This window comes from Aedes albopictus, chromosome 3 (assembly GCF_035046485.1).
Source record: "Aedes albopictus strain Foshan chromosome 3, AalbF5, whole genome shotgun sequence".
In the NCBI taxonomy this organism is placed as follows: Eukaryota; Metazoa; Arthropoda; class Insecta; order Diptera; family Culicidae; genus Aedes; species Aedes albopictus.
Genome location: NC_085138.1, coordinates 173,317,542 through 173,345,029, shown reverse-complemented (window position 1 = coordinate 173,345,029; position 27,488 = coordinate 173,317,542). Strand labels below are relative to the sequence as shown.

Sequence of the window (27,488 nt, the reverse complement as noted above, 5' to 3'; positions counted from 1 at the left end):
AAAACGAATAAAACTAAATAGAATCAAGATTATTATTTGGGCAGCCTTTCGCGTTAGTCAAGCGGCCCTAATCAATCGCCCAGACGTTGAAGTCTCCATCGATGACCTTGGGACTTAATTCCACTAGTGCGCTTGATAGTTAACCCAGCATAGATGAGAGCTGGTGTATTGGTGACCTGGGCGGAACATAACTGCAGTAGTTCACCCCGTCGTTCTTCGCTATTGCAAAGCCCTCGTGCAACGTGGAAATTAATTCTTGGATTGGAAATGACCGGTTGTACAGATCGCCTCAAGCTTGGCCTTATCCGCTAGCCAGTTCCCGTTATCATCGGGAGGAATGCGGGTATGGGTCCGATAGTAGTACGATGTCTGTACTTAACTCCGAGACTGACTATTGTGCGGATTCACAGTGGTTCAGGTTAAGCTGTGTAACCTGCATTATCGTCGGTTGGTTCGACCTTGTGCAACCCTTGTTCGCCGTGCAAATCGAGCATTTTGGTGCCGAGTTGCGAGTTTACTCCTGTCGGGGCCTTCACATGCCCATGATTTGTGTTTTTGGTCAAAGCACTTGAAACACGCTTCTGGCGGCGCGTAGATGCTGAGTGGGCACACTCACCAGTCTACTCTGATCTTGGCGACTGCAGTCGCCTTATCCACTTCCCGTATAGGGAGCTTGATAGTAGCGATCTGCGTGCCTGCACTTTTATACTACCAATCGTAATCCAAGGCCCAAGGGTTCTCCTTCCCTTGGTCCGGTTGGCCTCCGTTTTTCTTAGGGTTGGCCTCCTGGGGCTTGAATTCCCTGTCCCTTGCGCGTTTCGCAACCGACTTGGGAGTCTGGTTGGTCGCGCTGGCCGCCCCTTTCTTCCTCTTTGGCTTTCGCCCACCAATGCCGGACGCTTCTTGCTCCCCGCGGGCCGCGTCTCCTCAGCAGGTTTCGGCCATCCTGCTCAAGCTGCAGGGCGGTTTGACCTACCCGTTACGGCTCCCGCGAGCTGCATGGTCTTATGCGCCATTGCCGCGTTTCCTGCAAAGAGGAAGCTGTCCGTTTGGGTGGATCGCTCTTTCCTGCTACAACAGCCGTGCTCCGCTCTCCAAGCAGGTGGTCGTACTCCGATGTCAATTATTGAAATTTAGAACATTGGTCGTACTCCTTCTTGGTCAGAGCCAGAAGCTGATCAGCTCGTCTAGCCGTTCGGCAACTACCAAAATCTTTGGTAGCCCGCCCCTTTTGCGGTTCAGCGTCCGCGTGAAGTGCACGCCGGTCATCATAATGTAAAGTACAGTAAAGTAAAGTAAAGTAAAGTAAAGTAAAGTAAAGTAAAGTAAAGTAAAGTAAAGTAAAGTAAAGTAAAGTAAAGTAAAGTAAAGTAAAGTAAAGTAAAGTAAAGTAAAGTAAAGTAAAGTAAAGTAAAGTAAAGTAAAGTAAAGTAAAGTAAAGTAAAGTAAAGTAAAGTAAAGTAAAGTAAAGTAAAGTAAAGTAAAGTAAAGTAAAGTAAAGTAAAGTAAAGTAAAGTAAAGTAAAGTAAAGTAAAGTAAAGTAAAGTAAAGTAAAGTAAAGTAAAGTAAAGTAAAGTAAAGTAAAGTAAAGTAAAGTAAAGTAAAGTAAAGTAAAGTAAAGTAAAGTAAAGTAAAGTAAAGTAAAGTAAAGTAAAGTAAAGTAAAGTAAAGTAAAGTAAAGTAAAGTAAAGTAAAGTAAAGTAAAGTAAAGTAAAGTAAAGTAAAGTAAAGTAAAGTAAAGTAAAGTAAAGTAAAGTAAAGTAAAGTAAAGTAAAGTAAAGTAAAGTAAAGTAAAGTAAAGTAAAGTAAAGTAAAGTAAAGTAAAGTAAAGTAAAGTAAAGTAAAGTAAAGTAAAGTAAAGTAAAGTAAAGTAAAGTAAAGTAAAGTAAAGTAAAGTAAAGTAAAGTAAAGTAAAGTAAAGTAAAGTAAAGTAAAGTAAAGTAAAGTAAAGTAAAGTAAAGTAAAGTAAAGTAAAGTAAAGTAAAGTAAAGTAAAGTAAAGTAAAGTAAAGTAAAGTAAAGTAAAGTAAAGTAAAGTAAAGTAAAGTAAAGTAAAGTAAAGTAAAGTAAAGTAAAGTAAAGTAAAGTAAAGTAAAGTAAAGTAAAGTAAAGTAAAGTAAAGTAAAGTAAAGTAAAGTAAAGTAAAGTAAAGTAAAGTAAAGTAAAGTAAAGTAAAGTAAAGTAAAGTAAAGTAAAGTAAAGTAAAGTAAAGTAAAGTAAAGTAAAGTAAAGTAAAGTAAAGTAAAGTAAAGTAAAGTAAAGTAAAGTAAAGTAAAGTAAAGTAAAGTAAAGTAAAGTAAAGTAAAGTAAAGTAAAGTAAAGTAAAGTAAAGTAAAGTAAAGTAAAGTAAAGTAAAGTAAAGTAAAGTAAAGTAAAGTAAAGTAAAGTAAAGTAAAGTAAAGTAAAGTAAAGTAAAGTAAAGTAAAGTAAAGTAAAGTAAAGTAAAGTAAAGTAAAGTAAAGTAAAGTAAAGTAAAGTAAAGTAAAGTAAAGTAAAGTAAAGTAAAGTAAAGTAAAGTAAAGTAAAGTAAAGTAAAGTAAAGTAAAGTAAAGTAAAGTAAAGTAAAGTAAAGTAAAGTAAAGTAAAGTAAAGTAAAGTAAAGTAAAGTAAAGTAAAGTAAAGTAAAGTAAAGTAAAGTAAAGTAAAGTAAAGTAAAGTAAAGTAAAGTAAAGTAAAGTAAAGTAAAGTAAAGTAAAGTAAAGTAAAGTAAAGTAAAGTAAAGTAAAGTAAAGTAAAGTAAAGTAAAGTAAAGTAAAGTAAAGTAAAGTAAAGTAAAGTAAAGTAAAGTAAAGTAAAGTAAAGTAAAGTAAAGTAAAGTAAAGTAAAGTAAAGTAAAGTAAAGTAAAGTAAAGTAAAGTAAAGTAAAGTAAAGTAAAGTAAAGTAAAGTAAAGTAAAGTAAAGTAAAGTAAAGTAAAGTAAAGTAAAGTAAAGTAAAGTAAAGTAAAGTAAAGTAAAGTAAAGTAAAGTAAAGTAAAGTAAAGTAAAGTAAAGTAAAGTAAAGTAAAGTAAAGTAAAGTAAAGTAAAGTAAAGTAAAGTAAAGTAAAGTAAAGTAAAGTAAAGTAAAGTAAAGTAAAGTAAAGTAAAGTAAAGTAAAGTAAAGTAAAGTAAAGTAAAGTAAAGTAAAGTAAAGTAAAGTAAAGTAAAGTAAAGTAAAGTAAAGTAAAGTAAAGTAAAGTAAAGTAAAGTAAAGTAAAGTAAAGTAAAGTAAAGTAAAGTAAAGTAAAGTAAAGTAAAGTAAAGTAAAGTAAAGTAAAGTAAAGTAAAGTAAAGTAAAGTAAAGTAAAGTAAAGTAAAGTAAAGTAAAGTAAAGTAAAGTAAAGTAAAGTAAAGTAAAGTAAAGTAAAGTAAAGTAAAGTAAAGTAAAGTAAAGTAAAGTAAAGTAAAGTAAAGTAAAGTAAAGTAAAGTAAAGTAAAGTAAACCACATGATTGAAGCAAAAACAGATCACCGAGAAGTTAAGAAGTAACACGAGGCCCCAATGTTCCTTAAAAAAGTTACCCTTTACAGGAGCCAATCACAGCATACATTTTACGCCACCCTACATCTCTATCGGTGAACTCCCAAAATAAACCTATGATTTGAGGTACCTTGTTGTAAAAGTCCCATCTCTACACCGTCGAAAACTCCAAGCGCAGCCAATTTAACCAAACATCTATAAAAGCGATCGCGTTGATTAGAGGGGCCATCATTTGCTACCGTGAAGCCGTTCGGTCAATCCATTTTACGAATTTCTCCCGCGAATCGAAAAACGCGCGCGCGTTCGACCATTCACCACCGTTGAAGCAAGAAGTGTGCTGCTGCTCCACTGTACCAGTACCAGTAGTGTGCTGCTGTGTCGTGTGACTTTTTCCCCGGTCAACTCTTTGAAGAAGAAAGGAAGCATATCGTGCCGCAGAAAAAAAAAGCTCACAGCATTTCCGCGTACCGACCGGAGTAGTGCAAAAGCAGAAAATCCAGTTGGACCCAACCAAGCCGATCAATCGTGATCTTCAGCTCAGAGCTTTCACGACTTTTACCCGTTGCTAGTGGTCAATTGCGTTCCAGTAGCGTTTTGGTGCTCCAGACCCAGAGGCAGTTGCGATTAGTGGCGAACAGTGCAAGTGCAAATTTGCGGTTTGGTAGGTTTTCCGGAAGTGTTTGGCATGAGATCAAAAAGGGGTGGTGTGTGAATTTGAGGAAAAAGGACAAATGTGAGATTGTGCATAATGGACGATAAATTTACAGAAACGGCCTTTTGTCGTTCAGAACAATTGACGAACATTGAATGGACTGTTATTATGTAATAATATGTTATCGAGCGTTGTCGTCATGAACGTTGGAAAAGCAGAACCGATCATTTAAAAGTGGAGTGATTTAAAGAAAATATCCTATGAGGTGTATCCTGAATGGACTGTGACGTTGGTTGGAATAAGAATGCCTAAGAAGGAAGAAGCTCAACAACTGTTTTTTTTTTATTGACTTGATTATAATTAAAAGTGACTAACTGATCTGGATTGTACGAAATAGACCCGGATTTGAAAAGCAACTTGTCTCGTACTGCCAAGCGGCTCGAAGAAGTGTTACATAGTTGACCAGAAATATGTGTCTATGGTTTTGATTTTTAAACATTAATTACTTTTTTTGCATGACAAACTACGGAACAGTCAGTGAAGAAGAATTTTTCAAGATTATTTTTCATGCGGAAGATCAAACTTTGAATAACATTTCAAACTAATAGCATAATTTTAACTCCAGTTTGGAATATTTTATGTTCTAGTATTATTTTTACATTTCTATGTTTTAGTTTCGAAGTTGTCATAAAAATATGAGGTTAGAACCATTTATTTCAAAGCTCTTGAATATTTTTTATATGTGGCTTGAAGCTGGGAACAAATACATCTTATTTTTTTTTTGTAATTTCAGTGTTTGTTTTTCATTTCTGTTAAAATTAAGAATTTAACTAAAAACTCACATTTTAGTTTAAAAATATTTAAATTTTAAATATAAATTTTCCAATACGCAACTTTTTTGTTCTCTGAATTTATTTAAGTTCACATTTAAATTTACGTGATTCATGCTAACGTAAGAACAGTAACGATATTCACAATACGTGCGACGTGAGACGAGACATAACACATTATCAAGATATTAAAATTGACCTTTCGTCCAACTATACGGCATTTTGGAACTCGGAAAGCTGATGATCATTTTTAATACAGAATCCAGAGTTCTAAGACGTGAATGTGAAAAATAGGTATATTAAAGCGGTAATCTGTTCGACTTCCTATACAAGACTGGTGACTTGAAATCGATTTTTGATCCATTTTCAAGCAAAGTTAGTCACTACATATATCTCATTCTCTGTAATCAATGCTTCGTTTAAGCTAAAATTTTCATTTTAACTCGCTATTATTTTATGCTTCAAGATTTTTAAGATGCATTTTCTCGTTTAAAAATACATCTCTAGAAAAAAAATAAATTTTGCAAAAATGAACATTATTTCAAATACTAATTAGCTGATAACACGACTTTCATCAGTTTCATGAAAATGCTGGCTTCATTTTAATTTTTTTAGATCTCGATTCTGAATTCAAAACATGCAAATTTTTGGTCATCGATAAAGGGAGCTATCTTTCGATTGATTTTGTAGACATGTGTGTTTTGAAATATAAACGAAAATTCAAAATAAAATTTATATTAGCCTTATTACACAAAATAACGATTAAGATAATAATGATTCTTCTGACATATGCAATAAGAAAATATTCGGAACGAGCGTATTTGACATTCGCCAGTGATACTCTATGACGATTAAATATAGAGTGACTTCCTTCGGTTCAAACATAAGCACTTCCATCTGATGGATCAATATAAATTGAATATCAATAAAACACATTCATAAATGCTATGAGCTGGTAGAGTAAATCAGATCACAGAATACTGCAATGAAACTGACTATATCGCCAATACATAATAATTTCCGCTAGAAATTAGTTGAACAACTTGACCTGCTCCCAAAATCACGGGCAAAATGCATTATTGGAAAGGGGTCGCGAAGAACCTTCATCTTTAAGGTAATGAAGGAAAATTACTGGTTTACACAATAAAACAAAGTCATAAACTTTTACCAATCACCAAGCTCATGTGTTGATTAGATAATGTTCCATCTCAAGTAACCAAAAGTTCAGATAAGAGGGTACTTTATAAGCTAAGCAGCTTGTTAGAGGTCGCTTTTAGCCTTTTAAGCAGGTTCATTTTTAAGTTATTTCGGAACTTGAAAGTTCACATAAGAAAGTCGAATGCCTTCTAAGCAGCTTCTGACGGAACTTTCTCAAAATTAATGTGAAAACAAAAATATGCTTTCCAGAATCATCACAACTTGTTGTTGCTTGTATTATTGGGAAATGTGCTCAAACTTACTTTAACATTTTTATTTACTTAAGCATATGGCTCTCCTATGTAGATTTGAATCGGGACCTCCTGCGTGATAAGCTGCCGTCATACCGCTGCGCTGCTACAGATACATAAGATGGATAAGTTAACTTCGTTACTGTACAAGTGCAAACCTAGATGTCGAGAGAGAACTGCTTCATGTCAATTTTCATCCGCTTTGCACTTCATTGCAATTTTGGTATCGGGGTAGAGTTTAGGGCTTAAACGCAGCGAGTGCCAGTTCGAATCCGGTAGGTGTCATATTTTTTATCATTTGCATTACTTATTCATTGATTTGACGAATTTAACCCGGGAGCGGTCGCGTCGTGTACTGAGTACACGCACCTTGAAAAATGCACTTTTTTGGTAAATAGCGCGAGCGTGGCGTCGTTGCAGGTAATCAAAGACGCGACTGCTCGAGGGTTAATATATGAAAAGTTGCATATAAAGATGTTTTTGCTAAAATGATAAAATCCTTAGAATATCAAGCTACTGAAATGAACTTCAAGGAACTAGAAAGTTCCAACAATGTTCCGGGTTGCAACTTAAGCAGCTTTCAAGTTCCACAAAGTTCAGATAAAGTTCCGCACGGAACTTTCTAGCTGCTTAAGAAGCTAACAATGAGCCTTGCTGGAGCTTATGTGCAAAGTTCCAGCGAGGCTCATTGTTAGCTTCTTAAGCAGCTAGAAAGTTCCGTGTGGAGCTTCATCAGAACTTTGTGGAACTTGAAAGTGCATTTTGTCATGGAAAGCGGAACTTTTGGGTACCGTGGGTACACAGTCATGGATCACTTAGTGGTATTTTTCACCTTCAAAATTCAATTAAAAATAAAAGAAAACAAAAACTACGACTTTGAAAGCACCGTTGACTATGTTTTGATTCGAACTTTTTATTACCGATCCATTTGAAGTATAATCGCAAGTCATTTCCGCGTAAAAAAAGAATATTTCACTGTTTACAAAATGCCCTATTATGGATCAGCTTCACAGAGTCCCACATATTATGGATCAATTTTTGCCATATTATGGATCAGTGCAAAATTACTCAAAATTCTAACTCTAATAATAAATTTGCGTTTGTAAGGCTAAACTACGCAGTGTATTCATTATTTTACTGATGGAGTACCCGATTTTACAACAGGAATAAAGAGAAAACAGAAAAAAGTCCCGAATCCATGTACTTCGATAGAGGTGCGCCACTAGGGTTCAGTGATGCTCTCCATTTTAAGTGTTATTATTGCAACTCTGTGTTTCAAGACATCTGGTTTTCAAGGTTACATGTTCTTTAATGATACTTTTGATACTTTCAGGTAAGAATATTGTATCAAAAGCGTTGAGTGGAACAAAAATCTATATTTGTTTAAAGTGATCCATAATAGCGTCAAACGATCAGTTTTTGGGTCATATTATGGATCACTGTTAAAAGTCACATTATTTTAGTATTTGAATCCCAGAATGAAACAAAACTTCTTTTAATAGATACATACATATCTTATCCAACGTGTACGAGCGATTTTTATATCAAAATTGATGGATTTCGACACTTTTAGAGCTTACCGCTGCAGGAGTAGCTTCTTATGGAATTCGGCTGTTTACTGGCAGATGTGAGAGGACAACACTATCGTTGCATTAAAATACATTTAATTTTTAGATTGAACTCTTGTTAATGACTTTTTATCTCAGAAAACAAATAGGATCATGCTACAAAAATGAATTTCGTGCCGAATTATATGTTTTGAGCAAGATATTCGACTTCAAACATCAAAGTGATCCGTAACTGTGTGTGATCCATAACTGTGTAGGGACGGTACTTGGGCATGTTTTACAGATATTTACGCATGCTTTATACATGATTTATTGTAGAATCATTGGAATAACTTCACCTGCAAGCTCTGACGAAATCTCTGTAAGGATTCCAGATGAAAGTCTAGGATAAATTCACGTAGAAATTACTGAAAAAAAAGTTCTGAGGAAACATCGGTAGCAATTCTCGGAGGAATTGCATCAAACATGGTTTCAGAAATTTCACCATGAATTCCAGAAGAATTTCTCAAAGCAACAGCAAGAGATATTCTTATAAACTATCACCACAATTATTACCACAAAAAATCCTGGAGGAATCCCAAAATGAATCCTCAAAAAATCCATACGAAAAGCCCTATAAAAGAAATCCCCTGAGAAGAATTGTTTGATTCATTCCTGAAAAAAATAATTGAAGACGTCCATAGACATTTGTTCAAGACATTCCTGGATACAACCCTGGAGAAATTAATGGATGAATCCCTGGTAAAATTTCTATTCGAATCTCAGTAGGCACGCTAGAGGAAATTCTGAATGGAAAATCTCTAGATAAATTCCTAGATGAATCCACGGAATAACTCTACCCAGGTAACTAATAAGTATTTGAATAAGCCGTATTCCGGTTTTATATCTGCATTGTGCATTCGGCCTGCTTACTGCCGTAACATAGCAGTTCGACTGCTAAAATGCCCCATATTAGCAATTCAAATGCCACTTAAAATCTGACAGCAGTTTGGTAGCATTTCAAATGCACGGTATATTTTGGTCAACAAGCATCATAACTGCTACTTTATTGCCATAAAATTGCTAAGAGAGATGAGTGATGCTGAAACCACAACACATTTACGTGCCACGGCTGTAGAAGTTATCATCATTCGCATGTTCAGTCAATAATAGGTAACAACGAATAAAATCAATGTGAAAATATGCATTGGCAAATTAATTCAATGGTTGGTTTTCTATGATCGATTTTATTATCGCACCTGCCGAGCTCATAGCATAACGAAGCAACTGCTGGTGTAAAACTAATGTCTTAAATAGATCACAAATCCAACGCGCTTTATCAGATCATTATCCAGTAGCGCGGTTCAGCACCATCGTTAACCCGAGGATCAAGGGATCGAATCCCAATTTGGCCGAAAGCAGCAAAAAAACAGCAATAGCAGTTCAGGACGAGCCCCAAGCTTCAAAAGTTCCACAGCAGGAGAGTGAGAAAAAAGAAGAGAAAAGGAAGCCGCAAAATGAGCAGGGGAAATATTTTGTTTTTATTTTTGACAATCTTGGGGATAGGAGGGATAAGCATTTAATCAGCCGTATATCGGGCCAAAACCTGCATTTAATTAGCACTGATGGCGCATATACGGCAGATTAGCATTTTATGACCTGCTGTAAAGGTGCATATAGTGCCGAATTAATGCTATTTTAACTGCTTATTGGTTACCTGGGTAGAAATAATTATTGCAGAAATCCATACAGAATATTCAAGATACATGTAGAGAAGTGAATGTAGAAATTCTTGGAAAAGTCCATGCCCGAATATCAGCAAGAAGTTCTGAAGGCATCCCAGTAGGAGTTTCTGAAGGAATACTAACAAAACTTTTGGAAGAAGATCTGAAAAAAATCTGAGGGACATATCAGAAGGGATGCTAAAAACCATGGAAGAGTCCCCGGATTAACTCCTGGAGGAACAGCAAAAAATCCTAGAAAAGTCCCAGCAGAAATTGTTGAATTGATCGCAGCAAGATTTTCTCGCGGAATCCCACCGCAAGTACCAGAAGGGTTTCCAACAGAAATTTTGGAGAAATACATGTAAGAATCCCAACTCCTAAAGCAAACCCAGCAGGAAACCTACAGTATGTCCCATAAAAAAAAATGCGAAAGTTTTCGAAAACATTGTTCACCTACTTCCAACCGATAAACCATACATTTGTCTATTGAATTGTATAGTTGAAGCACTAATTTAACAGAGGCAAAAATTGATACACTTTCTCTTGCGTGGCTATCACAAACAAACAGACGTAACATTTTAATGATTCCAATCGTACACCGATTCAATGGTTTATTTATTATCAATCCTATTGACAATCGGAGTTTTCGACTAGCGAAGTTGGATTTTTCTCCATATCCGTGCGTCGGACCTTACTTCGGAAGTGGTGCGCTGTACCCAACTAACAATTGCAAGTCACAAACAAGCAAGCTTGCTGAATTGTAACTCGATAATGGTAATGATAGCAGAACTAAAATTTTGCTCTATACATACTTATTCATTTTATTTTTCAAAATTTCTTTCAAATTTGTATATTAAGAACGAGGTTTTTTGGTAATGTAGTACTTTTTACAACGGTGCGCGTCCTGAAGGGTTAATTGAGTTTCAATGGATTTCAAGAATCCTCAAAAGTCTATTTTATTGATTTCCGGTGATTTGTTCAATTGGTTTTACCAGAGTTTTCCAATAAACTTACGAAAGGCTTTTTTTCTGAAGAGTAATCAAAATTTTTCTCAGAAGATGTGTAAGAAAATTTTCAGTAATCATTACTAAAACCATGGACATGGAGGAATGCCAGGAGAGATTACTGATGAGATTTCTATATGAGTTTTTGATGGAATCTTCGGAAGATTTTTTTGATAGAATCTTTTGAAAATTTTTTGCAGGAATATTTGGAGAAATTCCTGATGAAAATCATGGAGTAATTCTTGCAGGAATTTCTAGAGTTTCTGGAGTTCAAGAAAAAATGGTTGAAGACTGGAAGAATTTTTGAAAAAAATACTTGGAAGAACTTTGAAGAAATCTCTGCAAAAAAGTTTCTCAAGAAATGTCTGGAGGATTTTCTATAACAAACATCTAGATAGTTTTATGGAGAAATCTCTGAAGGAATTTTCGGAGGAATCCATTGAAGACTTGCAAAAGAAACCTTTGAAGATATTTGGGATGGAATCAACGGCAGGTTTTCTAACGGAAAACCTGGAGAAATTTCTGAAAAGCATTCCAAATTTATGTTTTTTGAAGCAATTTATTAGAGAAATCACAAAGGGATTTCTACTGGAATTCCAGCAGACATCTAATGGTTTCGGCTTGCAGTCACAGAAATAAGCGTTGGTTATTTATGAATAACCAGAAATAAGCGTTGCAGACATTTATGAAGCAATCTCTAGAGAACATGGAACAATTTTTGAAGGAATCAATGGGAGATTTGATGTGTATAGTGAGTGATTTTTTCTTTCTAAAAAAATCTATAGAATGTTTTCTAAAGAAAACTATGTGTAGGGTCCACTTCCGGAAGCAACTCTCGCAACGGCAAACTCCAGCTCTCCAGTCCAGAAGCTTTTCTCCGGTCGTTCGGATTCACCACATTCCCACATGTTCGCTGTCCGCCGTCCGCCGACGCTCCACTTCCTCGCAACTGTCACTCTACACGCTTATTCGTAACTGCTCATTTCGCACTATCTACACACTCAATGTAAACATAGAAAGTGCATGCCAGTACAAACCCTACACTATGGTCGAATTTCTAAAGAAATCTATAGAAGATCTTTTAAAAAATCTCTAAAAAATAATCTGAGATGATTTTTCGGAGACAAAGGGATTACTAAGGGAATACTTGATTTTTTTTAACCCTTCAGTGCGCGCGCTGTTGTAAAAAGTACAACAGCATTAGCATTAGCATTAGCATTAAGCGAGTCGCACAAATTCGTAGGTGGTACAGTCCTAGACCGCTGTTATGAGGGTTGCCTCCTTCCCCTCCGAACCAAAGCACAAAGATTTGGGACTAATCTCTGACTCTTGGACAAGACTGACGCAATCCTCCAATGGTCGAGCACTGTCCTGGCCACGTCCTTGCGACTGCTGAGGAATGGGAAAGGATGGTTAGTTTCGGACACCTATGAAAAATGTAGACAACTCTACGATCTCTCAGGCCTAGGTGTCACGGGAATTTGGGTGTTGTTAGTGGAAGGGTAAACTTCAAAGGATACGCTTGGTTAACGTTCAGGCACACCATTGTTAGACTGCTTCGAATCAGTTGTCTGCCCAATTCATCCAGGTTTCCTAGTCATCTTGTTGGCATTTGGTTGAATTACTAGATTCTGCGGTTGATAATCTGAAATATAAAATAATATTAACATCGTACGTCAAATAAGCTACATATTAGTGATACGCTCGCCACAGTTACATATTTTTAAAATATTATTTATATCGTACGATACATTTACCTGAATCCTGCTGAAATAAAATGTTAATTAGCAGTACATTGAAACACAAATACTACAAAACACAAGGAAAAGAGCATCAAACTTTGATCTTGGAATATTTAAAAATACGGTAAATATCAAGATCAAAATTTGATTTGGTAGATCTTACACCGCAACGCACCATTCTAAGGTGATCTACCCACGTTACGGGGACGCTGTTGTAAAAAGTACAACAGCACCAAAAAACCTCGATCGTTGTATACAACGTGCGCGCGGTGCAGTTTCGGTTGCTTGATGGCGCGCGTCCTGGAAGGTTAAAGACGCTTTAATGCGGGTCATTCGCGTCATACTTAATTAATACTTGCATGGTTTTCTATGGGAATCCATGGAGAATTACTAAGGAAATCTATTGAAGGGTTTTTAGGTAATCCCTAAAGATATTTTATAGGAATCTCTATATGCGTTTCTGAAGGAAACGCAGGAAAATCGTTGATTATTTTCCTGGAGATACACAGAGAAAAATGTGTGGGTATAAACCCCAAGAAGAATTTTTGAAGGAATCAGTGGAGGACTTTCCTTGAGGAAACTTTTCATAATTCAGCCCTGAATGATTTTTTTAAAGGAATTCTGCAGACATTTGGAAACTGTGGTAGAATATCTAATAAAATCGTTGGATTTATATCGGGAGGGATTCTTTAGAAAAAATCTGAATATATTTCTAGATGACCTAGGGAATCTTAAAAATAGTTCTAGACGAATTTCCAAAACATGTTTTGCTTTGTTTCTTTTTTTTAATCCATGAGGAAGTTTCTGTGAGAATTTCTGGAGGTATTCTTCGAAAATTTTCCAAAGAAATCCCTCGAGGAATTTTCGAAAGTTTTTTCTTGAAAGAAGAGAAGAAATTCCGAAGAAATGCCTGGTGAAACTTATGAAGGAGCTCCTGGTATATTTAATTTGTTTTGAGGAGAAAAAGGAATTGTTGACTTTTTGCGGTGAAAACGACTAGACTTGTTTCTGCTAGATTTACAAGAATTCGATACAAAACATTCAAAAGATGATCTTTCAGTTCATACAATTGTTATCTCCAGTAAATATTTCTTTGGGCGTTTTGACTGGAGATAACAATGGGGCACGTTCGGTGTAGTACTAGATTTGTAGTAATGAGCTGAATTTTTGTATGGTGAGAAGGTCAATTCTCCGTTTCTGCAATGAAATGATGCAAAAAGCGTGGGTATTATGATTCCTTGCCTAAATTGATGCTGTTTGAGCAAAACTTTGGATAACTATGTTGTTTATGTTGCAAGAAATGGAGAAAACAACAACACTATTACCCAAAGTTTTGCTCAAGCAGCATCAAATTAGGCAAGGAATCATAATACCCACGCTTTTTGCACCATTTCATTGCAGAAACGGAGAATTGACCTTCTCACCATACTAAAATTCAGCTCATTACTACAAATCTAGTACTTCACCGATCTGTCCTATTGTATGAACTGATAGAGCATTATCTGAATATTTTCCTTTTAAAATACTTCTTGTCAACACTATACAATATTTCCATAAATGCCTTGAAATCCTCGGAAGTAGCCTCAAATATGTAAAGTAAGTAGCCTCAAGACACTCCCCAGCGGCAGCGTTAAGGAATTTTTAGAAAGAAACTTTCACCAGAATTTCGAAATCATATCGATTTTTCTTATCTCGCTAAAAAAAACTAAAACAGTTTCTTAAATAAAATAGTAGTTTAATTTTCAGGTAAACATTCATAATCTACAAAAATTCGTATTTTTGAAAATACGGAAGAACGTAAAAAATACATGATCAATCTTAGATACTGTTAACAGTGGAATCTTGAGCGTCATCCTGTTTCCTTCTAGCCTTAGGCCTTCTCGGTGCCCCTCTGAGGTTGGCGCCTTAGACGGGGGCCAACCTGACCAACCGTACGCTACGGCTCTGATCCTAGCTTGGCTGTCAACTAACCCAGACAACAACCGTATTGAGCACACATGAACAATATTGATCATCAGTTGTAAAATTAACAAACTAAAAAATCGCCAAATCTTGTTGGTTTTTGTTTGAATTTCTTTTTATTCGTGAATTTTAACTTAAGCTAATTCTTCACACAAATCTTATTGGAGCTTGCATGGATATTTGATAAAAATACACTGAACGGCAATGGGGCACGTTCGGTGTAGTACTAGATTTGTAGTAATGAGCTGAATTTTAGTATGGTGAGAAGCTTTGTTCTCTGTTTCTGCAATGAAATTGTACAAAAAGCGAGGGTATTATGATTCGTTGCCTAATTTGATGCTGTTTGAGCAAAACTTTGGATAACTATGTTGTTTATGTTGCAAGAAATGGAGAAAACAACAACACTGTTGCCCAAAGTTTTGCTCAAACAGCATCAAATTAAGCAAGGAATGATAATACCCACGCATTTTGCACCATTTCAGTGCAGAAACGGAGAATTGACCTTCTCACCATACTAAAATTCAACTCATTACTTCAAATCTAGTACTTCACCGATTTGTCCTATGGCATAAACTAGTGACCCCAATTCCAAACCGTGCCAAAAGAATAGTGAAGGCTCACAGAAGTACATATTATAACCTCGATTATAAGTAGTTTCTGAGATAGGATATCACACTTTCTTTACTGGGTTAGCATAGTGTCCATAATTTTGGCCAGACTGTTTTTGACCAACTTCAAACTTCGCTGAATTTAAAACAAGTGGTTCCCAATAGGTTCAAATGGGCCAAAGATTAATTACTCTCCTCATAAACAGAATATTGACCCCATTAAGTTCAAAACACAGAAAAACATTGAAACCTCTCTAGTCGATAACGCGTATGTAGGGCACGGTGCTCTCTAGTTTAATGACGTAAACCATAACTGGGTCATTCCCCCTTACACAATTTTTATGACTTTTCACGAGAGCAATAAAATGACAATAAGTTGTTGGTTTGGTTTAGCCACGTCGGATGATAACAAGGTGCCGATTTGATCAATGCCAACGAAAATGGTATTTTGTTCAACAGTTTTATCGAACTGTATCGTTGTTACATAATTATAAACTGATTTCGGTGAATTACCAATCGTCAAGTTCGATCGGTTAAAAATGAATGCAAATAATCTGACCGATGAAGCGGGTGGAAAACAATAACGGCTATGATGTCATGACCATCATCTCTAGCGTAATAGCTCTTTCTCGACAGCTCGGGCTTGATAAATATTTCGTAATTTGGATTCACTTTCCTCATTTTCACACCTGTGTGCTGTATATTTCAACCAACAAACCATTAAATGAAAAAAGGTCAGTAGATGATGAGGTAGTTTGTATTGACTGTTTTTTATCTTTCCTCGTTGCAGAGGCAGATTTTCAAGTATCGACCAATAATCTTACATCGCTGGGCATCACTTGTGGCGGAAAAAAACGCAGCACTTGAAAATGAAAGTAGCGGTTGCAGCAGTCTTGCTGATTTGCATTAGTGAGTATCGATAGTTCCCTGTAACTTTTTCTCCAGTTACTAGTTACGTCGTCTTGTAAAAAAAAAAAATGATGCTTCACTACCCTTTCCCGATAAACGAAAATCACTAAATCTCCTTCACAATTGTTGTTCAACCAGGTGCCATCGAGGCGCGAACCAAAGCGGAGAAACGAAAGGATTTCGAGTATGACTACGACTCGGCGGCAGCCAGCGCTGGCTATGGGGGCTCATATTCGCCCAAGTCGGGATACAGTGCCGGAAGTGGTCTCCGCTCGATTGCGCAAGGATCGGCCGATCAGGCGACATCAGCTGTAGCCAACCAACATGCGGCAGCCAAACAGGCAGCTTATGTCGCTCAAAACACACTCGCCCAGGCAGCAGCCCAAGCCGCGGCCACCGCACAGGCAGCTCTTCACGGAAAACAGGTTCTTCTGCAAGGTCTGGAACAGCAGAGTCTGGAGGCACATCAGGCACTCGATGCCGAGATTCAGCAATTGCAGCAAGCCAAGCGTTCCGCCAAAGCCGCGCAACACGCTGCCCAACAGGCGTTGAACCATGTGCAAGTGCTGACAGCCGCTCTGAACAACGCACAGGTGAGCATATAACGAGCCGATTAAATTACGCGTGGCCGGGTTTGGCTTATCGTTTGACTTCTGATGCATTCGATTAATGGTGAGGATAAATCAAGATGACATAACACGCGCTGCATCGGTACACGACTATTGCGTGGCTCCAATCGGTTTTTTTTTCGGTCGATTTGAGCTATCGCTAATTACTGTGATTCACACAATATAAAAGTTTAATGCAGACCTGTCAACGGTTTTAAACGGTTGACCACATTTCACATTAACAATACCAACTAGCAGATTGTAAATTTTCGGGTTATTAAATCGCTGATTAGTTTCGAAATTTTAACTGGCTCGAAGTTTTATCTCCACAGTATTTGAAAAGAAAATAGTAACTTAAGCATTTAAAAAAAATGACAATTTTGTTCGCTGATATTTACATATTATAACACAGTGACGCATTTGTTTTGCCGCTGAAGCAATTTTGAGATATTTTTTAATTTATAAGACATTTTGCGATTTTTATGACTTCTGACACTACAAATCACTAAACACGATAATGATTTTTGAAGCAATCATTGAATACCTACATTTGTTGAACAACATCTAAACAAACTATTGAAGTGGAACATCGTGTTTTAGCAAAACAAACTTAAAAATTGATTTTGCATTTTAACATATGATATTTACTTGCATTCAACATTTGTTCTTTTCAAACAACAGGTTGTTTTGTATGACACATTTTATAACTATTGCACGGTATGTCTGAACCAGCAGATTAAAAAAATTGAATGTAGGGTAATTGTTCCCTTCGTTGTGGTAGTACCTAATGTTGCGGTAGTGGCAATTCAGTACTTTTTCGGCTGAAATGCCACCAAAAGGCATTTTTAATAGATGTATGATGCTTAAATTATGAGATTGCACCATTCATGTGCTTAAGATTTGCCCAAAGCCCTATTTAAAAAAAATATTTTTCTTAAAATTTTTGCTGCTGTGTTCCTATTGTTGCGGTAGTGTTCCTAATATTGCGGTATCCCCAGTGCCGGATTTAGGGGGGGGGGGGGGGGGGGTCAGGGGGCCAGGGCCCCGGGCCCCCACATTTTAGGGGCCCCCACAAAATTCAACTTCACGAAAAAAAATGTAAAGCAAGAAAAAAAAGTAGTGCAAGAAATATCTCTTGATATGATTTTTGTCATAAGAGCTTCGAATTACTGTTTACTGCAAGATGTATGTGATATGTTGTGATTCTTTTGAGTAAGACTGCAGATATTTGTCCATCTATTTATAAAATTTAAATTTTGCTTCCAAAATATATTAACATTCATTTTTGTTGTGCATTTGCTTAAGAAAAATCACCGGATATCCTGAAAAAAAAATACAACTAATTCTAGAGGAATTCCAAACCTCTATAAATTACAGTTCCTGCTTAATTTGTTCGTTTTTTTTCTGTCAACTGTTTTTGAAAACATTTTGAAGAATATTCTACAAAGTTCTTGAAAGAATCAAAGGATTTTTTTTTTCGAAATTTAGAATTGTTTTTGGAACTCTTGTGTTTGATTTTACTTAGACAGCTTACGACTTACTTAAATCGGAGAACACCAAATCTGTTGAATCATTTTTTAGAGAAAATCTAGCATGAATTTAAGGCAGATTGTTGTGAAAAGTTTAGGTCCAAACTTTTTGAGTAGAGAGATTTGCTCACTGAAATGAGTATGAATCCATGGCGAACTCCAAACGAAATGAATTGAGAAAATTTCAGTAGAAATTTGTAGAGAAAATGGCTAAAAACTTGTATAGGTTTTCTGATTAAAATTTTTAAGAAATTTAATAGAAAATTTTATTGAAAATGGAGTGAAAAATTCCTTCAGGAACTTATCATAAACTTCCTCCAAAATGTCTTTAGCATTTTCAATAAGAATATTCTCTGTGATACCAGAGTAATGTGGAAAATTCTTTTGAAAGGCCGCCAAAACCTTCCCTAACAGTCGCATTAGAACAAGTTTTTGTTAAGTGTTCCTTATTTATGGTGATCGACCAGCAAGTTCTCCAGAGAGAGCAGCAGAAATCCAATTTAATTTTCTTTGGATTTCACAAAAACGACACCATCGATAACGCTACAAATTTTACTAGTAATTTCTTGAACATTTCAGCTATAAATTCTTGTAGTTTCTCTATGAACTCTGGCTAGAATTTCGACTAAATCTGGGATCCAATGTGGCGAATGTACTCTTGAAAAGAATTGTTAAGTTTGTATAATTATAATTACTTTCACGCTAGAATTTTAGGTCTGTTATAAATAATTCAATGGAAGTTGACATTTTTCCTAGTTCTGCTTATTGTTATAGATCCACAATCTTCCACAACTACATTAATATCTTAACTAACATATTTGCAAGAAAGATTAATATTTTATAGTTTTTTATTCCATGTTATATGGGCAAAATCTATCTTCTTTATACAGGGCCCCCACAACGCTGTGGCCCCGGGCCCCCACATTTGTAAATCCGGCCCTGGGTATCCCATATGATTTCAATGGGATACCGCAACAATAGCAACCAAAATTAAATTTTACCTCCATAATAGGAACAGTGTGCCTAATGTTGTGGTAAGCGATTTATGATCGAAAACAGAGAGAAACGATAGTTTTTATATTTTTCCAAGCAAATCTGGATAGAAAACTACCAACTAACGTTTTGCAACCCTTTATTAGATGGTACGATCATTGTTTTTTAAATGAATTTACCTTAATACCACAACGATGGGCACACTTACCCTACATCGGGTTTCTTTCCATAAAACATCAGTATTCAAACTATATTTTCATTTGCAGAAGGTTTCAAAATATTCTATCGGTGAAAGTTTTTCCATACATTTTGTATGGGAGAGAAATTGACCCAAAATGAGGATTTCAAGCAAATTTGTATGAAAAACGATCAAAAAGATGGAAAAATAAAAAAAATCTCCGATAGAATATTTTGAAACCTTCTGCAAATGAAAATATAGCTTGAATACTGATGTTTTATGGAAAGAAACCCGATGTACATTCAATTTTTTTAATCTGCTGGTTAAGACACAGCGTGTATTGTAAAAAATAATGATTAGAGTTTGGTGGAACGCAAAAAAAATGCATAATTCGTAATTTTAGGTATTAAATTAGAATTAGAAATTGATTATTGAAAAAAAAAAAAACATTCAAATGCTTAACGTTTTGCAGTGGAAATTTGATAAAAATGTTGAAGTTGTCGTTTAAAATGCATTCATATATTTATTTAGAACAATATACAGTAGACGTTCGATAACTGCAACATGTTAACGTTTCAGTTACCGAATGAAATTCGATAACTGCAACAACTGACAGACGTCAAAGAACTGTCAGTTGCTGCAGAATGCAGTCAATGTGCATACGGAAAACATCGCATTGCAGCAAAAGTGCATGCGAAAAACATCGCATCGCTGTTGACATTTCATTTTGACGGATAGCGGTGCGATAACTGCTAAATTGTTGCACTTAGCGGACTTGCAGTTAAAAAGCATTGCAGTTAAAGCGTTTGCACCGAGTGAACGTCTACTGTATTTGTATTGATAAGACTTCCACAATTCTACGCCATACATCTCGGTTCGTTGCTGCTTCTCTCCAATCTCGATACCAACCAGGGATACTTACCAACATTTTATTTTTGTGTCATTTTAAGGAAAATATTTTAAAGTGTATTCAATTCTTTAACTATGTTAGAAGGGTTGAAGAAAATTGTTAAATTTGTTAATTGTTGTGATTCAGTACAAACAGTGGCATCTAAAAGGTGACTAAAACAACAATTTTCAGAGATTAAAAAAATGTTAATATGCTTTAAAAGACACCAAAAACTATTTTGAGATATTACAGAATAGTCCTGAATATCAGCCAAAAATTAAAAAAAAAATGATTTTCCTGGAATGAAAAAATACTAAAATGGTCAAACTCTTTCTGGCATTCAATTTTTTTATTTCTTTCCCAGGAGTTTAATATGGAGTTCCTTTTGGGTTTCTTCTTGGAGTTTCTTTATGGATTCCTTTTCAACTTTCACCAGTGATTCCTCCTGAAGTGCTCTTTTGCATTTTTCCAGAGATTCCTCTTACTGTTCTTACAGGAATTCCTCATTGAGTTCCTCTAAAGATTCTTGGTTCTTCTTCTTCTTTATGGCTCGACGTCCTCACTGGGACTTGGCCTGCCTCGCTTCAACTTAGTGTTCTGAGCACTTCCACTGTTATTAATTGAAGGGCTTTCTTTGCCTGCCATTGCATGAATTTGTATATTGTGAGGCAAGTACAATGATACACTATGCCCAGGGAGTCGAGAAAATTTTCCCGACCGGAACGGGAATCGAACCCGCCGTCTCCGGATTGGCGATCCATAGCCTTAACCACTAGGCTAACTGGAGACCCCAAAGATTCTTGGTAGAGTTCTAAAATAGAATGCTACAGGAGATCCTTCAAGGATTTCATCAATTCCTTCTTGTTTTCTTTTGAAGTTTCCTCAGTTATTTCATCGCCAACGTTTCGATCCTCGGGTTTGGATCTTCTTCAGGGCTCGAAGTTAACTTGTGAAGTGCCGTGTTTGCACGGTGGTAAGTCGGGATTTTGATGGAATGGCCTTATTAACAATTTTGTACCCTTGCTAAATTAATGGGAGAATCAATTAATGGGGGTTTTCTACACTGTCCGGAGTTCTTGCACTTTAAACGGATGTTTCACCGTCGAAGAAAGGGAGATTAGGTATACGGCACTTCACAAGTTGGTTAACTTCGAGCCCTGGAGAAGATCCAAACCCGAGGATCGAAACGTCAGCGATGAAATAACAGAACCAACGCTTATTTCTGTGACTGCAAGCCGAAACCATTAGAAGTCCCACCAAAATCAGTCATCCAAGAAACTATGTTGTCTTTCTTCAGAAAAAAACCAGATAAATCCACCTAGGGGAGATAGTGCCTCAAAATTTTGCGCAGTTTTTTAGATGCAAAAGGGGATTGAAAATACTTTGATCGGGGTTGTTGCGATAAAATTTTAATTTTCTCATTCAACGTTGACCCATTCATCTGCATATTTACACTTCGGGAATCTGAAACTGTGTGGTTTGATCCAGTGAATCAAAATTCAACCATCACGCAACAATAATGACAATGTCGCAACCTGTATTTGTTGCGACAAACAAACCCATGCAACATAAGTTTGTCCCAACTTGAAAATAATGGGATTAACATCGTACACCACGAGTTTTGAGATTTTTAAGCCTTGCATTGCGATTTTCGAACGGTAACTTCGAGTCGGTAAACACTGCAACTCTGGTGAAGCTCTATCATTAAACAGTTTCGACTTTGGGTTAGCAATAATTGATTATTCACGAGTTGAAAAGTACGCAACAAATTCAGCTTCCGTTTTGTCTGCAACAAAAAAATTCGAGATCATGTCATTATCTGTTGCCAGTAGGGATAAAGAGTAATCGTCGCACCTTCTTTGGTGCTTGTTTTGTGCCTCTTTTGTCTGACAATTCTCTTTTGAAAATAAAAAGAAAAACGGGTTAAGTACGGTTCCTTTGAATTCCACTAAGAATTTGCATCCTTTGACAGATACGTATTTCGACCTCAACTGTAAGGTCGTCTTCAGTGTCTTGTACTTGACTTGACTTGACTTGGAGTCGAGTCAAGTACAAGACACTGAAGACGACCTTACAGTTGAGGTCGAAATACGTATCTGTCAAAGGATGCAAATTCTTAGTGGAATTCAAAGGAACCGTACTTAACCCGATTTTCTTTTTATTTACAGATATTCCCCTAACAAGCCCAGGTTAATCATCATCTCTTTACTGGTTTGATCGCTTTACACGGCCAATAATTTGGTAATATCCAGGCGCGTAATCTCTGGTGGTGTATCTATTTTCGTACGTAATTTTACTTGGTTACATCGATTTCCAACAATAATCACACTCATCATGTACACCCTAGTTGGCTCCGGAAAGTGTCAACAAATCCATTCCAGCGGACACCAAGAAGCAGTATCATATTTATCATCTACTTTCTAATTCGGAGGAATGATCCGGAGGGACACCCGGAATCGGTTTCGGAACACTACCGGCTCTCCATGAATATCTGTTGGCATTTTTCAAAGGTAGTTCGTGACATTTACCTCAAATATTAGAAACAAATGGTTTCTCTGTGACTTTCTTGTAGAACTGGTCTAGCCGCACAAGTTTTACATATATCATATTCTCTGGTTGAGTTTCTCAAATGAGCTGTAGGTTGTTGAATTTAGATATGGCAAAATAACATTTTCAGCACTGATTATCAGAGATTTATTATTCTTCAAATAACAGCCTTTTCTTTCGAGTTATACTTATGTAGAAAACAGTGGCATGATCACTTAAGTTTATCGTTCATTTTTCGGCCAAACGGTATTCGGTTATAAAAGGCGTTTGGACAAAAAGCATTCGGACAAATGACCCGGAACCACTCTAGGAGTTCTTCTGGTGATTTATTGAGGAGTTCCTCCAAAATTTCCTCATGCAGTTCTTTCGAGGTTTCCATATGGAGTTTCTCCAGGAATTTCTCCTAACATACCTTTTGAGGTTTATCCTGGAAATCCAACAGAGATTCCTCATGGAGTTTCTACAAATATTCAGGGATGTATCCTATAGTTCGCTCAGTTACGATCCCTCCTGATGCACATCCGGAACCTGCAGTTTCTTGTGATTCCTCTTCTAATTCAAAAACTCTTTCCAGAGTTTCATCTGGGAGTTATCCTAAAGTTATTCTAATCTAAGGATTTGAGTCACAATAGACGTTCGATAAGAGCAACATGTTTAGTTAGGGTGCCTGTACCAGTTATCGCACTACCTAAGGAAAACTACTTCTACAAAAATAAGAAGAAGACCGATGAATGTCGTCAATACGTCAAATGATAGATCTGTTTTCATGCTTTACAGGAAAAATATAAAATTTTGAGCCAAACCCACTTTTACTATTTATTACGACGTGTGCCAATGATAGGAAACCTGTACCAGTTATGGACATACTTTTTAATTTCGGTTCCACTTCGCACTATTCACATGCATTCCTTATGGGATTTGCCATAACTGGTACACTATGGCGAAATAGGGTGCAAGGAAGCCGAAATTTTAAGGAAAATGATTTATTTCTATCATAGTTTGAGCAAAATGTGAAATTTGAATGAGTGCAATCATCTTTTATGAACATGATCTATTGTTCACATATTTTTTCTTGATGATTTGCATCGTTAAAGGTTGAAAATCAACTATGGCGAATTTGAGGTACTATAGCCATAACTGGTACACTGAGCCTACTGAATGTTTTTTTTTCTGTACTAGAATCGGCGTCTATTGTGTGGTGTCCTTACACTGACACCTGGGGTAAACGGATCGAAGCTGTCCAGAAGCGTTTTATTAGATAATATCTAATCTAAGTCATTTTATGACCTCAGATTTTGCCACCCTACGAAGAACGCTGTCGCCTTTTGGATATATGATTTATTGCTAAAGCAGCATTTGTTGGAAAGCTGCTACTGAACGTAATTGACTCTCCCACTCTATTGCGGCAAATAAACATCAATATTCCTCCTCGGATCAACGACTTGCTGCGGCTGGAGTTTCATCGCACAGATTATGGCCAGAATGAACCAGTTAGGGCAATGTGTATCGTTTTCAACAGTGTCGCCAGTGTACCTGTTTGATTTTTGTGTATTTGTAGATAGTTTTATAAGAAGACGTAGACAAATGTTCATTAGAAATCAATTCATGTAGACATTGAAGTCAGATGGACAAAAATAAAATAAAATGAAATGAAATGAAAATGGAATGAATAATTGCTATAACTAACAGACATAAAACAAACTGGATAAACTGAAACAAATTTTTGACTTTTTATTTGAGAAATCTTTTGACAGAATTTTTAATATTACTACTTGAAGTACTAGGCCAATCTTAAATTTCAAAATATATACGGAAAACCTTAAAATTTACATCAAAATACACAAAGATATACAGAAATTCCAGTAATATGTCCATAAGATGCGTATCATTTTTGTATAAACATTCCATTACTAAAATTGGTACGCATCTCATGGAAATATTACTGGAATTTTTGTATATCTTTGAGGATTTTTGACATAAATTACCCAAAAAAGTTTTTTGACGAAACCCTTAAAGATAACTTTTAAGAAAAGGCCTCGAAAAGTTAGTTAAAATTATGTTTGAACTCCTATACGACGACTTTAGGAAATTTTGAAAAAAAAAAACAGCAAATGGAGAAATTTATGTGCTAAGCTTTCATTAAATTATTCAATAGAGTACAATTCTGGAAATTCATGAAAAGGATTATATTTCATATGAAATTGTCGAATGATGAATGCTTCTTTTTGTAAGGTTTTCAACTGAATTCCTGGAATATCAGGATACAGATAATGGAGATTTATCCACAGTAAAAAATAGCAGCATGGCGAAAGTTGTTCATCTTGCTCTAACTCTAGCCTATCTAGAGGCTAGAGTTAGAGCATATAATATAGGCTAGAGTTAGAGCAAGATGAAATACTTTCGCCATGCTGCTATTTTTTACGGTGGATAAATTTCCATTATCTGTATCCTGATATTCCAGGAATTCAGTTGAAAACCTTACAAAAAGAAGTATTCATCATTCGACAATAAGGAATATGAAAAAATTAACAAAGCAATAGAAATTTTGCAATAATTTTCCTAGATATCTGTTTTAATGTCTCACTATCGGTAATTCTTAGCAACTTATTTACTTTGGCATTGTTCAATAGGTCTTTCATATTATGTAATTTGTTAAAAGCGATTCTCCTACTTTTAGGAGATCCATGGAATTTCCATGAAAACTAAATTTCAACTCTGAATGTTTAACTCAAACGTAAATTCTGGGCTGCTGTAGCCCAGTGAAAGCTTGTGTGTATCATTGGAGAAAACTCAACGGATGCAGATCCTCATCAAAGATGTGGTATATAGCATAATGCATGGTGGCCTTATAGCCACCAGATATGGCGTGATTCGGTGATTGTAGACTAAAACCGTCAGAATAAAGATGTATTTACAAATCTAGTGTATCGGTATAGAGTAATGCACGTGGTAAACATTATTGAACAAATTGAAACCTTTTATCATTTTCCTCTATTATTTCCCTCCAACAGGTTGCCTCTGAACATGCCCAACAGGCTGCTAGTGAAGCCGCTGCCGAGCTGGCGTCGCAAACGCAGATGGTGGGAGCAGCCAAAGCGCGTGTAGAGAACATCGAAGAACAGCTGAATGCTGCCCGTGTAGACTTCGAAGCCACTCAGGAAGCTGCCCATAAGGCTGCTTCGTCGGCTCAAGAGGCTCAGAACAATGCGGCCGAAGCTGCCGCCCATGCTGCCATCACTCACCGTAGCGGAACGGTCGCTGTTGAACACCAACACCAACATCAACAAATCCAGGCCAAAGCATTCAAACCAACAGGTCTACTAACGCAAGGAGATGATATCAACAGTGCCGAACATGATGCCCCAGCCAATCATAAATTCAACGATTTCAAACCCGCTGCCCAGTCTTACAATTACCCAGGATACAAATAACTTACTGCGAGTGACTCTTCCAAACAAATGTAGCGACCTCTCTATGTTTTAATAGAAGCGAAAAGAGATTTACCTAAACGTTTAATTATAAGAAAAGCGTTCCGTAATTGCCAGCTTCGATCGGCGAAACGAAAGCGATCGAAATCGCTATATTATATGTGGTGAATTTGATTGACCATTGTGCACATACCGAGCGTGATCTGCGGAGTTGTGAAAGAAAACATCTCTATTATAACGGCCGGCATGAGTTTCTCAAGCGCTGAATAAACTAAAATCTCGAGAGTTTATCGCACAACCGGCTGCCCATTAGCGTCAGTTTTGGGTGTTCGGTTCATTCGTACAGTACCTATGCAATAGTAGTACGTAGTTGTAGTTCGTCTATTATGATTTTACATTTCCTAGGCCGTTAGCTAATTTTGACGAATAGTTACCAGTATCACTTTAGTTTTAAGGCACTAATGTATATTTATTGAGAGAATGATTTGGCAAGTCTAGCAGCATGCACCATCAATCAAGTTGAACTCATGCAAACTCACAGTCTTGGATTCAATAGACAGTAGGTTATTTATTTCAAAATTGATGCGATATGTTTTCGATTCATAGTTTAAAACTGTTGTTATTGTATAAAATGCTTCATGCTTTCTTAAAATTTAAATAAAATAGAACGTTACAAAAAAAGCTCGTGGAATGTTTCATTTATGTAGAGAAAACTCAAAGATCCATATCCTCTCGGCTTCATCATAGCGGCATTGATGTTAGTGATGTCAGTACAGTACACACTTGATTGTCAATGGCATATACATCGAATCACGAATATTTATGTATTATACTTATACTAATAATTTGTCTAGATTGAAAATAGTCATAATTATTCAAAATTAATCACAAAGCTGTTATTTTTTATTAAAAGCAAAAAGAGTGAAGAAAGTCCATATAATCGAAGCGATAATCGTTCAGACTATTACGTTCATTTCATTCATTTATTTAGTTAACATCAAATTCATGATAATACTGAATTAGCAATTTTCCGCCATAATACTGGATTTGCAGCTGCAGCTCTCCAACGTCGGTCACGCCCAACACTCGCCAGCTCACGCTCCACCTGGTCCGCCCATCGTGCTCTCTGCGCTCCACGCCTTCTTGTACCAACCGGATGATTATCAAACACCAACTGTTGTCCGGCATTCTTGCAACATGCCCTGCCCACCGTATCCGTCCAGCTTTAGCCACTTTCAGGATGTTTGGTTCACCGTAGAGTGCAGCGAGCTCGTGGTTCATCCTTCGCCGCCACGGCGCCAAAGATCGTCCTTAGCACGCGTCGCTCGAAAACTGCGAGTGCTTGAAGGTCCTCCTTGAGCATGGTCCATGTCTCGTGTTCATAGAGAACCACCGGTCTTATTAGCGTCTTGAACATGGTACATTTGGTGCGG

General features: G+C 36.4%; 1 protein-coding gene across 1 annotated transcript; it reads left to right on the top strand.

Moving 5' to 3' along the window:
- The first annotated feature begins 3,460 nt into the window (after positions 1–3,460).
- On the top strand, positions 3,461–26,736 carry LOC109401796 (prespore vesicle protein). Its single transcript, XM_019674410.3, has 4 exons — positions 3,461–4,118; positions 15,765–15,883; positions 16,022–16,476; positions 25,639–26,736. The coding sequence occupies exons 2-4, from the start codon at positions 15,844–15,846 to the stop codon at positions 26,056–26,058; spliced, it is 915 nt and encodes a 304-aa protein (XP_019529955.1). The 5' UTR covers positions 3,461–4,118; positions 15,765–15,843; the 3' UTR covers positions 26,059–26,736.
- The last annotated feature ends 752 nt before the right edge of the window (positions 26,737–27,488 follow it).

Bases quoted from the DNA above. Each gene is read 5' to 3' on its own strand.
- LOC109401796 (XM_019674410.3), top strand. From the start codon at position 15,844: ATGAAAGTAGCGGTTGCAGCAGTCTTGCTGATTTGCATTA. The intron at 15,884-16,021 runs GTGAGTATCGAT...TTGTTCAACCAG, and splicing joins AGTCTTGCTGATTTGCATTA to GTGCCATCGAGGCGCGAACC. The intron at 16,477-25,638 runs GTGAGCATATAA...TCCCTCCAACAG, and splicing joins CCGCTCTGAACAACGCACAG to GTTGCCTCTGAACATGCCCA.